General features: G+C 40.6%; 1 protein-coding gene across 14 annotated transcripts in view; it reads left to right on the forward strand.

Annotated features, from left to right (window-relative positions):
* Positions 1 to 3539: 3539 nt before the first annotated feature.
* Lcor (ligand dependent nuclear receptor corepressor) overlaps positions 3540 to 13247 on the forward strand; it is a 127191-nt gene continuing 117483 nt past the window's right edge. For 2 of the 14 annotated variants that reach the window (XM_047553917.1, XM_047553925.1), the window contains exons 1-2: positions 3654 to 3781; positions 4699 to 4772. Coding sequence is in view for 5 of the 14 variants with exons in the window: in XM_047553912.1 (XP_047409868.1) it covers positions 4332 to 4408; positions 4699 to 4772 (151 nt within the window). In the remaining 9 variants the exon portion in view is untranslated. Of the gene's footprint in view, positions 3782 to 4150; positions 4409 to 4698; positions 4773 to 5080; positions 5134 to 13247 lie in introns of those variants that run through there. The other 12 variants (XM_047553921.1, XM_047553923.1, XM_047553912.1 and 9 more) reach the window with 10 other exon arrangements.

Consider the following 13247-nt stretch of genomic DNA (forward strand, 5'->3'; position numbering starts at 1 on the left):
CGCCTCACATGGGCTAGGCAAGTGCTCTACCACTGAGCCACAACCCCAGTCCAAAGCCATGACATCTTTTAGGGCAGCGGCACTTGGAGTAGAGAGGAACTGTGCTTTTACAAAGCAAAAAGAGCCCCTACGTGAGTAGTTCCTCAAAAAAGCCAAACCACCAACTGACATGGCTTCCCTTCTGTTTCTCATTTTAGGTCTCACTTCCCCTACCAGCACTGGAGACAAAGAAGTGTTATGGTGCTGTATCTCCATTGCCTGCATATGAATGCAAATCTACCACAACCTGTGTGACCTTGGACAAATTATCACCTCTCTGTGCTTTGTCATAAAATGGGGATAACTGATTGGGATATTGTCAGGAATAAATGACACAATCCATGAGTGCTTCAAAAGTATCTGTTACTTATTGGAATTTATTAGAAGTTGACTGTTTTAAAAAAATCTTCCAACATATGTTTTCTTTTTAGAAGGTTCCAATACACTTAATTCTTCAATGTATTGTTGGCCATTGCCCCGCTTCATGACATTTCCAACTAATCAGTCACAAGGTTCTATTTGATCTACTACTGACAAACCTAGTCCATGGAAGGATAGAATCTACTTTCCTTCTCTGAGATAATCTTTTTCTGTGTTGCGTTCCTTCTTATCACCTGGAGCCCACTGTGAGAACCACAGAGCACTGCTCAGGCCACTACTGTCATTCCTTCATACTCTCACAGACTGACCGCAAACTGCATAGACACCTTGCTTCCTGGCATACTGCAGACTGGAAAAGCACACAGGAGCTTAGCAAGGCCTAATCGTGGGACCTGATGCTCTTTTCATGCTAACAATATGTCAGTGATTCTACATGGATCGTTTCATTTCGCCTTCACACAAACTCCATCTTGTAGACTTTTATCATCCTTTTTTCCACTTGAGAAAGTTGATGACCAGAAAAGCTAATTTGTCAAGGCCACACAGCCATGAACAGATACAACCAGGATTCCAGTCAAGCTCTGTTTCCAGACCCTATTTTCTTTACTGCTGTGTTTTATTGCTTGACCCTTCCCAGAATGGTAAAGAGTTTACAGACCAGCCCCTCTTCCAGGGAAACCAAAACAAATAGAGGTCAGAAATCATGTCTTACTGTCTATCTGTGTATTCTCAATGCCTAGGACACTACCTGACATTTGATAGAAACTCACAATGTTTGTTTAACTGCTCAACCATGTATGAATGAATCCTCCAACTTGCCAAGTCCTGCTTCTACTTACTAGCAGGACAATTAGAAGGAGTTGGAGTCATGGGAATCTTTTAGAATTCTGGTCTTGCCATTGGTAGCTATATGATCTTGGACAGATGCCTTTTTAAAAAAAAAAAAAATTTAGTTATAGATTGACACAATACCTTCATTTTATTTATTTATATGCATTGCTCAGGATCAAGCCCAGTGCCTCACATGTGCTAGGCAAGTGCTCTACCACTGAGCTACACAGCCAGCCCTGGACAGATATCTTTAATGCCTCCCCTGAGTCTTGAGTCCTTTTATTGGAAAATGTGCTAAAATATTACCTACTTCATAGCACTGCTATTTAGACAGAATGAAATAATGCTGCAATGCTGAACATATGGTAGATACTCAATAAATGGTAGTTATTATTGCCATTCTGTCTTCCAAATAGGACTTTGTGAGGAAATAACTATATGTTGGTTCCCAACTTAAAATTAATGAAGCAGAAATTGAGATTCAAAATAGAATAGTGGTAATGGCATTAAGTTGGGAACTGGAACTTGTCTCCTGACTTTTGTTGTCCTCTCTGTACCTAGCAACTATTTCACCTTGGTCAAATCACCTTACTTGTCAGGGCTTCCAATTCCATACCTCAAATGAAGGCATCATACTTATCTCTGAAGCCTCTAGAATTCTTGAATCTGTTACATTTGAGATTCTGTAAGAGATTATATAGATGAATTATTACCCTTGGTTTGATTGTTTTTAAGAAAATTAGGTGGGGTGAGTGGAAAGTATACATTCATCAGTAATGCTCTTTAAGAGTTCCACATTATTTATGTAAAACTTTCTGAGACTTACTTTCTTCAACTACTACGGAAATTTGCTTGAAAGCTACAAAAGACTCAAACCCACCACCTACAGGTGAAGATAGGAAGTTTCAGGTTGGTGATACAAGATGTCCCGCCACCATGAGTAATCTTTTCTATTACGTTCTTTCTGTTCCTTCATCACTGATATTAAGTACACAGAAACTTCCTGACTTAAAGGCTTGTTCAGTTAGCAGTAGTTGTAAACCAATGAAAGATTGGCGACTTTAGAGAATTAGTCAAAGATCATTGTTTTTAAGATGGGAGGAGGGGTACAAAGGTGCCCTCTATTCATAAAACTCAAACCACTCCGACTCAACAGAGGCCCACCCTATCCATATACTATGGATACAGATATGTTTCACAAGTGCCTGGTTCAGAGAACCAGAACAACTACCTTTGAAAAGATGTAAATCAATACATCAATGGGATCCTTAATGTCAAGTGTTTAAGACTTTGCTTAACCCACTACAGCAATTAAGTCTTCAAATTTAAATTTAAATATCTAAAAGCAGGAATGTACTGTCCTTCATCTTAAACTGTAAAGGTCCGAATCCTAGGGTACTAGGGTTATTGGTATAGTGAGACCTCCTTCCGTTTTTTTTTTTTTTTTTTTTTTTTTTTTTGAGGGGGGGGTGTATTTTCTGCTCCCTACCTTATCCCTTTTCCGATAGTTCTCCCCCACATTTCTCTCTCTCAAATAAGTAACTAAGATCAACTTTACGTTTACATAGAACAGATAGTGCCCTGTGCAGGGTGATTTACTTATTCCAGGAGGTACCTGGAAATTCTTTCTGATCGAAAATATTTGAGTCTTTCTATGAAATCTGAAATTAGGGCATTTTTCCAAAAGTCTACTTTAAGTACTCTTGTAAGTCTATTTTTGAAATTTACCTTTACTTGAGCAGTTTTCTACACCTCTTTGAGAACCTTACGTATGATCAATCCTGCTAGCAGAAACCTCTTGGGTTATTTTTTAACTTAATAAGTTTGATTTCCATTTTTTACTGTTTACGAATATTGGCTAACTCTTTGAACAATATAAATATCATGTGTCTATTTAACCTTTGAAAATCTTAGGGCTCAGTGCCTCCTCTGGCATCCGGGCATTTATTCTTATTTCTGCAGCCTAAATAGGCTCCTGGGAGAAGCAGTGTCGATCGAGAAGTTCAGAGAAGCAGTTGTACGGAACTTGCAACAGTTGGTGCCAGGAGATAGGCAGGTTGTAAGTGATAAATGGGGCTGGTTTAAATACAAAAAGCCCCAGGGAAGGAAGGGGCAGCCGTGGCCTTGGGGGACAGAGCGAGGGTGGCGCGGGGCCGAACTCCGGCCGTGGGAAGGCGGCGTTCCAGGCGGCCGGAGGCGGCGGCGGACGCAGCGGCAGAATGCGGGAAGCAGCCAGGCGGGCGGAGACGCGGCGGGGCGGGCGCGCGGGCGCAGGCCGCCCCGGGGCCACGGGGAGGTGAGGCCGACCCTGCCCCCGCGCCGCCCCCGGCGGGAGGCGCGACGCCCAGGCCGCGGGTGCGTGCGCGGCCCCGGGCGACGCGGCTGGGCGTGCGTGGAGCCGCGGCGGAGGCAGGGCCGGGCGGGCGGCAGAAGATGGCGAGGGTGTGTAGGCGGCAGCAATGCTCCGTTGAGAGACGCGGCTTTCGGCAAGAACTGGACTCGTGGCGCCACAAGCTTATTCACTGTGTAGGTGAGACCCTCCTTCGGCCGCCTCCGGCCCTCGAGCCTCCCGGTCGCCAGCCGCCCCGGTCGAGGGAGGGAGCCGGGGCAGAGGCGGCGCTGCTCCGGCCCGCCCGCCCTCTTGGGCTCCGGCGCCCCCTCCCCCACCCCCCGGAGTGCGAGCGCGCGCGACCTCCGGGCGGGCTCTCCCGCTCGGCTCGGGAGCGCGCCGGCCCCTCCCCTCGCGCGCCTCCCGGGGCGGGCTCTCGGTACGCGCGCCCCTCCTCCTCCCTGCCGGCACCACCACCGGTTTATTGTGGAGTCTGGCCCCTCCCGGCTGCCCCTGCACGGGGGTGGCGTGAGGGCGGGGGGCGCCGGGTGCAGGGTCCCCGTCCCCGCTCTTCTCCCCGCGCCCCTCCCCCACACACGGTGGCGCGCCCCCGTGCCCGCGGGCACGCGCAGCGGGCGGCGGGCGGGCGCCCGGCGCTCGGCGTGTGCGAGGCGTGAGGTGGAGATGGGGGCGGAGGGAGCCGGAGCTGTCACAGGCCCGGGGTCCGCCTGACCGAGCCAAGTGGGGTGTCATGGCCGCGGGGGACAGCGGCTGCACTTCCTCCGCGGGCGGCGGCGGCCGGGGAGTTAGTCCTGGACGCACGGGTCGGTGTGTGCGTATTTGTGTTTGGCGTGTGCGCGGCGGGGAGGAGGGGGTGGGTCCGAGTCCGCCGGAGGAGCCGGGCGGGGGTCGCTTCTGTCCCGCCGGGACTGGCCGGAGCCGCCGCCTCGCGGAATGCCTCGTCCGCCCCCACCCTCCAGCCTCCCGGTCCTTGGTGGCCCCCGGGTGGCGTTTTCCCTGCGGGCCGGAGGGAATGTGGACGGGGGCGCCCCGGGAGGGGCCGGGCGGCCGAGCTGCGCCTCTCACACTGTGTGTTTTGTCTGTTTTTCTCTCCCAAGGTCCCGTTTCCCTCTGTGCGGCGGCCGGCGGGACCATAAGGGCTTAACTCATATATTTAACCCCCCTCCAAAAAGTAAGTGGCCCGTGTGGTGTCTCCGCTCCGCCCGCCGCCCCTTAGCCCCAGTCCATCCTTGTGTCTGACTCTCCTGTCCTCAGCATTGTTATTTCCCGGTCTTTGCCTGGTGCTGCTGATGTGTGGGGAAATGCCCTCTCGTCGTCCTCTGTCCCCCACGCCCAGCCCTTGGGGAGGCCCAGAATTTCAGCACCCCCACCCCGTGAAGAATATTCTTGGGAACCAGTTCTTTCCCCAACAGAATTTGGGCGATTCTGTCCATTCGCTTGGGCCCCTCATACCCTCCTTCCCGACGGGGTTTCGTTGGAAGGAATTATGCAAATCCTGCTTTCTGGTGTCCATTCAGCGGCAATTTCATGCGGTGAGAAGTTCTCTTTGTTGTGCGAAGGGGAGAACAGACACTGATTTAATAGACATATCTGTTGGGGGGAAGGGTGGAGGGGGTGTGGAGAGGCTCAGTTTGGAAGAATTACAGCACTTGGTTAGCTCAGTCTTTGTGTTTGAGCCTTCTGGCTTGACAGGAGGGTCTGCCCTTTACAATGTCCCATAAGGAATGTTTTTCTATAATAGATTAAAAAGCAAAACTGAAACTTTAAACAAGTGAAAAATAAGGTATCCTTTACTTAGAGAATATTAGCCTTTACATTTCTCCAGTGTTTCATTATGGAAATGTATAATGTAAATTTTGTTAAGGCTTTATTCTGTAATATCAAAATTTATGTAGGCAACAATGCTGTAAGGTATCTGATATCACTTTGGTTGTCCAAAGGTTAAAAGTACATTTTAAAATACATGCCTGTGTAAATAAGAAAGGCATGAACAGCTTTTTTTGGTATGATTTGTCTTGTGAACATATGTTAAAAATCCCCCTCCTGCCAATCCAATCCTATCTCTGCCCTCCAGGAAATACACAGCCTTTTGGCTATCAGTTCTTATTTACTGTGCTGTCTCTGCTTGTTTTATTCTTTCAAACCTGTCGTATATTTGCTAAAATGTTAAATTGGTTTAAGCACTTATGATTTATGTGTCGTTTGTCACTACCAGACAAGAAGTATATAGGAGATTTTGAGAAACATAAAATTAGTGCATTTTCCGAGTTGTGGGTTAGTATAAAATGTTAAAATTATCTTGAGGAACATTTAGTTTTGTAGTGTTTGTTTCACTTTTCTAAGTGGTTCTGTTCAGTAGGGCCTTTTGGTTTTTAAAAGTTTATAAAATTGAAGAGTATAATCCTGTAGATTTCTTATTGTTGCTTTAGTATCGATGGTTTTAATGACTTGTTTGTCTTATTCTAATTGTTTGCTTTAAATCCTTCTGCCTTATGCTCCCCTCCCCCACTTTAAAAAACTCTTGTCATTCAGCGTTAGTGGTTAGTTACTGCTGCTTGACACAGTGTTTTGTTGTTTTGTTTGATGACTTATAAAATCCTTCTAAATGTCTCAGTTGAATAGCAAAATTAGATTCATTTTTTTTTTTGAAGGAGTGTTTTAATCTGGTAATCAGTTTTCTTAAAGTATACTTTTAACTCCCAAATTTCCACTTTTCAGGTAAAGTTGAGGAAGTTTTGGGGTCCAAAGTGCAGAGTGACATATTAGTCTGAGCTCTAAATATATATTGATATTCTCTTAACTAAAATCAGTTGGGCCTCATATTTTCTCTATTATATGAAATTTTGTACTTGGAGGGGAGCCTTCTAAGTAAATCAGTTGTGTTAAGTTTATATTTAAAAGGGCTGGCAGTGATCCTTTTGTAGTCCAAAAGGCCAACTGTGTTGTTTACTCTCAGATGTAATAATTCCTCTTTTATTTTAATGGAATTGAATCTGAAATAGTTAATCTTCTGATTCTCTTGACTGGTTATTTCAAAGGTTGCGATCATTTAGTTCCTAAATGATATTTAATTTAGAACAGTCTTTGGATTAAAATGAATTGAGGGAGTATTGGGGATTGAATCCAGAGGTGCTTAACCACTGAGCCACATCCCCAGTCCCCCCCCCCCATTTAAAAATTTTTTTTTTTTTAAATTTTGAGTTAGGGTCTTGCTAAGTCGCTTAGGGCCTCACTGAGTTGCTGAAGCTGGCTTTGAACTTGAGATTCTCTTGTCTCAGCCTCCTGAGTCTCTGGGATTTCAGGTGTGCACCACTGCTCCCCACTAAAAGTGAATTCTTAATCATTTCCAAAATCTAATTTTCCTTTCTGCTTTTTTGGGGGAATATGGGAGAACAAGTTGATGTTGGTGGAGGATTAGTTGTTGATTCCAGATTGTTTAGTTGAACTGGAATTGGTGCAGGTTGAATATGATTATCCCTTATCTGAAGTGCTTGGGTTCAGAAATGTTTCAGATTTGTTTTTCAGATTTGAGAACATTTGCATAGATTTTACTAGTTGAGCTTCCCTAATCAGGAAATCTGAAATACGCCAAAATCCAAGCCTTTTTGAGCATTTTAGATTAGAAGTGCTAAGTGGGTTCACTTGGTGATTATGATCAACATGGATATTTGGTTATGAGGTGATTATTGAGGGGTCCTCTGGGATTAATATTACCTACTAGATTCCAGGAAGATTTAGGTTTTCTCTCTGACTAATGTGATATAACCTATTGCTTGACTGCTCCTCACCCTTATTCTCAAACTTTTCCCAGTATGGGGAAAGTTGTGATGTTAGCTTAGCTTTAGCTTGTCTAAAGAACAGCAACAGGATCAATCTTTTTGACTTATGTTAAGGTATTTCAAATTATTCCAATTCCTTCAAATGTGCTTATAACTGGGGCAATTCTAGGAAGCATTTGAATGCCAATTTTTAGTCTTAATGGGACTACACAGTATGGCATGAAATTTCTTAATGAAGTGAAAATTGGTTGTTTGCTGTCTATGGAAACTTGCCTTTTCTGAGCTCCTGCCTAATACTTAGCTACTTGAATTAGTGTTTGGGGAAATGAAAGGGAGTTATGTAAGTGCTTAGTTCATTTAAGAATGTGTTAGGCATCCACCTTTTATCAGGCGTGTGGACAAGGATATAGGGGAAACTGCACTAACTTTCAGGAACTCATAGTCCTTAGAGGAAATATAATGTATTCAGTTATTGTACAAAGCAAAAATGTGCCGTATGATAGTACAGGCAAGTACTGGCATGTCGAAAAGTGAAAGAGATCTCTTGAGATGGTGAAGGAAGGCTTCATGAAGAAGGTGGCAAATTTTTGCTTGATTTTGATGAATTTGTAAAAGGAATTCCATTCATGAGAAGTTGCATGAGCAAAAGTGGAAAAGAACAGCAATGAGTTGTTGGTTTAAACTGCAGTCAGTGATTAGTGTATGGGGCTTGGAGATAACATAGGTTTGTAAAGTTAGGTTGTAAAATTTTCAAATGCAAGTTAAAAAGTGGAGTTTGTTAGGCTGCTTGGGTTTCTATCACATTGCTCTCTTTAAGAATTCCATTGTGGAATTCTACAATGAACAGATTCTTTTGAAGCCATCTCGATAGGGACAAAATTATCATCGATAATGGTACTGTATCTGAAGTAAGCTCATATGGATGTTATATCCTAAGGACTGTTGCATAAAACTTATTTTTAGAATTGCTTAAAATCAGTGGCATATTCATTCTTTGAATACACTTAGTCTTGACAGATTTCCATCCTTAACAGGTTGAATTGGTTATTTGGAAACAGTCAAAAAGTATCTGCTGCAGAGTATGGCAAATAAAGGTGTATATTAAATAATGAGATGGGCTTTTTTGCCTGGTTTGCAAACTGGCTCTGAAAGCTCAGCAAATGATTTATTTTGATGTGCCTCTGAACCGCTCTCTTGATTCTTGTTTCCTTTATGTCTATCCATCTGCTGTGTGGGATCTTGAGATGGGAATAAACAAAGCTGTTAATTTTTTTTTTAATACTTTTTTTTATACCTTTATTTTTATGTGGTGCTGAGGATCTAACCCAGGGCCTCAAGCATGCTAGGCGAGTGCTCTGCCACTGAGCCACAACCCCATCCCAAAGCTGTTACTTTTTGTACTTTCAAGTTAAAAACTTAATATCACTACTGTACAAATTATCTTTAAATCTATCTATAGATATTTTAAAAATACTTTTACTACTGCATGCATTTGCACATTGCTTTGGGGATAATTCCATTATAAAATGTCTATATCTTGAAATTTTTAATTGAGATAGAGTTCACATACTGTAAATTCACCTTTTTGAAGTGTATGATTCAGTGAATTTTAGTTGTATTGACAAAGTTGTGCATCTATCATGGCTAATTAAGAACACTTCATACCCATAGGCAGTCATTTCCCAATACTCTTGTGACCCAGCTCTTGATAGCCACTAATCTACTTTGTTTCTGTGGATTTTTCTAGTCTGGTATTTTATGTAAATGAAATCATAGTATGTGGCCTTTTATGTCTGACTTCCTACACATAGCATACTGTTTTTAAAATTCATCCAAGATTGTAACATGTATCAGCAATTTTATTCCTTTTATGACAAAATAATGCTGTGTTGTATGGGCATACCACAGTTTGTGTAGAGCCATTCATTATTTCCATTTTTTGGAAACTATTCACTATTATGAATAATGCTTCTGTGAACACCTGTGTGGGCATTGTTTTTAGTTCTCTTGTGTTTATACTTAGGATGGTATTACTGGATCATATGGTAACTTTATTTATTTATTTATTTTTTGGCAGTATTAAGATTAAATTTAGGGACTCACACAGGCTAGGCAACTGCTCAACCACTCAACTATATTCCTAACCATGTTTTAACTTTTTGAGAGACTGCTAAGCTGTTTTCCAAAGTGGTTTCAGTACTGTAGATTCTTGTCAATATTTTCTGAGGGTTCTGATTTCTCCATATCCTCTCTAACACTTTATATTACCCCCCTTTTTCTTTCTCTTATTATAGCTCTGCTAGTGAGTACAAAGTGCTACCTCATTGTGATTTTGACTTGTATTTCCCTAATGACTGGTGATATTGAGCATGTTTGTATTTGTTGGCCATTCATATATCATCTTTGGGGAAATGTTGTCTGTTCAGATTTCTTGCCAGGTTTTCAGTTGACCTATTTATTACTTTTTATTATTGAGTTGTAAGAATTCTTTGTATTCTGAATACTAGGCTCTTCATCGTTATAAGTCTTACAAATATTTCTTTCTCTTCATATCCCAGTTTGCAAACAATTACAAGTCAACATATAAGCAGATAGACTGTAATGAAAGCTAAACTGCAGTATATCTTGTGAAGGGAATAATGGGTATAGTAATGAAGTGATAAGAGTGACATAATTATTCAAGAAAGGATTGTTTAAATATCTATTCCATGTATTATTAAGAAGTTATAGAGTTGTGTAACAATACAGATACATCCTTTTATCCATATCTACTAAATTCCTACCTTTCTGTGTCACAGATATTGTTTAAATATCACAGATAATGTAGTGTATACCACATTATTCAAATCTGTTTTATTCCCGAGTTTTGGATAGTAAATAATAAGGGTTCGGATAGAGAAGGATACCTTTACCCTACATTGCTGTATCACAAACATTTGAATCTATTCGTTCCTGAGTTCTAGTAGTAAGAATTTGGATAGTGAGGAAATTCTATACAGTAACACTATTTTTGGAATCTAAGATTATATTTTGTTTGCATATTTATTTAGGTGGTTCTGGGGATTGAACCCAGGGCCTTGTGTGTGCTAGGCAAATGCTCTAACTGAGCTACTTCCCTACCCCTTGTTTGCATTTCATTAAACCAGAAATCTGGCCAGTTATATAGTTAATGACGAATTAATTGTATGATTTTCTTTTCTGCTAAACTATACTGTTTCAAAGCGTCGTTTTGAATTTTGTTTTTATTTTTGTTTCTCTGTTTTTGAATTGGTTAGGTTTGATCTCTCAGAGTGTCAGATGTAGTCATTTCTTTCTTTCTTTCTTTTTTTTTTTTTTTTTTGCCATACTGGAGATCAAACTCAGGGCAAGCACTCTACCGGCTGAGCTATCTCCCCAGCCCCAGATGTAGTCATTTCTTAAGGATGAAATTAAACTTCCTGTGAAGTAGGTAGCAAAATCAGTTTGAGAATACGAATTCTTTGCTTAATGGATTATGAGGGGCAAGTTAGAGAAGTTATACAGTAATGGTGGACAGCTTCTAATGATTTTTGTCTTTTTATTCTGTTTCACATTTTCAAATTATTTTTGTTAAAGAATTATTTTAGGGTGCTGGGGAGATAGCTCAGTTGGTAAAGTGCTTGCCTTACAAGCACAGGGCCCTGGGTTCGATCCCCAGCACCGCAAAAAAAAAAAAAAAAAAAAATTATTTTAGTATATAAATTAATCATTTTTCTGAACTCATTATCTTGTAAGGCAGTGAAACTACAGGTGTAAAACTGGTATTTGTTTTAAGTGCCCTTATTGCAACGAAGTTATTATAATTCAGGATAATTGATTGTAAGAACAAAACAACCTCATGATAAGCTCATTTTTCATAAAATCGGAATCATTTTATCATTATTAATAAATGATTATCAGATGCATTTCTTTTAGTAGTTGACTTTTTAGAGATTCGCAGAGTGTAAAAATATGTTTTACCTCTTCTAAACTCACAATATAAGGGGAAGGGAAACTAATATTAAAAGAATCTGTTTGGCAACTTAGAGAGACCCTGTCTTAAAATAAAAAGGACCAGGAATATAGATCAGTGCTAAGAGTACCCCTGGGTTCAGTCTCCAGTACTGCAAAAATAAATCAATAAATAAATGTTTGTGTAATTATAATGTGCCAATTAAAAAAATGATTCTGTAAGGGTGTATTGGATCTTATTTGGTAAAGTCTTACTTATAAAAATATGATTTTACCCAAAGAAATGTGTTTCATTTGGTAACAGTTCTTATCAGTTTTAAGTAATGGACTCCACTGGTACATTTAGAGTGAGTGGTTTATTTAAAAAAAAAAAAAAAAAAAAAAGATGTATTTATTTATTTATTTAGTGGTGCTAGGGATTGAACCTAGAGCTTTGTGCATACTACATGAGTAGTATACCACTGAGCTATATTCTTAGCCCACAGGAAGGAATTGTTGAATTTGTTAAGACATGCAATTCGATGCTGCCTTATTTTTCACATTTAAAAAAAATTCTTCCTAATGCATGGGAATTTGTGGAATATATATATATATATATAAACATATACTATATATATATAAACACATATAAAAACATATATATATAAACATACATTTTATATATATATATAAATTTATATATATATATATAAACATACACTCAAGAGTGAACCCAGGGGTGCTTTACACCCCTGAGGTACATTCCCAGCCCTTTTTAAATTTATTTTTGAGACAGGATATTGCTAAGTTGCTCAGGCGGGCATTGAGTTTGCTGTCCTTCCTCCTTCCTCCCAAACTGCTGGGATTAAGGCAAGGCATGACATAGGCACCTCATAGCCAGCAAATTTTGTTTATTTTGACCTAAATACTTTCTCTTCTTTCAAGTTAGTGCAGGTTGTTTTCTAGATCATTTGTAGGTATTTATCTTTTATTTCTACCCATTGATTCTTCTGTTTTCTTTTACCTTTTTTTTTCCACATTTTTTATTCATTGTTTATCAAAGCTGGAAGGATGCTAGATCTTTCTTGTCCAACCATGTCACCTAAAGGGAAAGGAATTTAAAAAGAAATCTCATTTTGGGAAAGTTCAGACATACATAAAAGTAGAAAGAATAGTGCTATGGAACAGCCAGCTACATCAACCAGTGGCCATTCTTGTGTCATTCCCACTGCATTATTTGAAGCAAATCCTAAACACTGTGTTTATTATTGAATCTTTTTTGCAGCTTCTTATTTGGTATCTTCTCTTTCCCAGGTCCTATCCCAAGTGGTTCACAAATTTAAAGAAATACATGAGACATTATTTAAATATGGAGAAGACAAGTTTTTGCTTTTATTTTCTAGTAATGTTTCTTTTTAAAAGCTAGCATAGCTGGGTGTAGTGATAGACAACTGTCATACCAGCTACCTGGGACACTGAGGCAGAAAGATGGCAAGTTGGAGGTCAGTTTGGGTAACTTGTGAGATTCTGTCTCAAAATGAAAAAGGACCGGGGATGTGGAGTTTGTAACAAAGGCAATGAAGTAACAGTGTGGGTAGATACTTGACCTTTACCTGTAGTCATATCTTTACCAGAAACATCCAAGGATGAGGTTGTTGCAATGGAATCAAGCAGATTAAGAATAGGAGTCAGGATTTCTGGATCTTAGCCAAATGCCTTCTTACTTCTAAACCTCCTAATGGTAATTTACCTTTGGTGCAGTTGACAATAAATATTTTAAAGTGTCTGATAGCAAGGGAAGTTGCTGAGAAGGGTTAAGAAGAGATTTGGGTCTATTTATTTATTTATTTTTTGGTATTGCGGATTGACCTGGGGCGCTTAACCACTGAGCCACATCCTCAACCCTTTTTATTTATTTA

Source organism: Sciurus carolinensis, chromosome 5, assembly GCF_902686445.1.
Source record: "Sciurus carolinensis chromosome 5, mSciCar1.2, whole genome shotgun sequence".
Taxonomy (NCBI): Eukaryota; Metazoa; Chordata; class Mammalia; order Rodentia; family Sciuridae; genus Sciurus; species Sciurus carolinensis.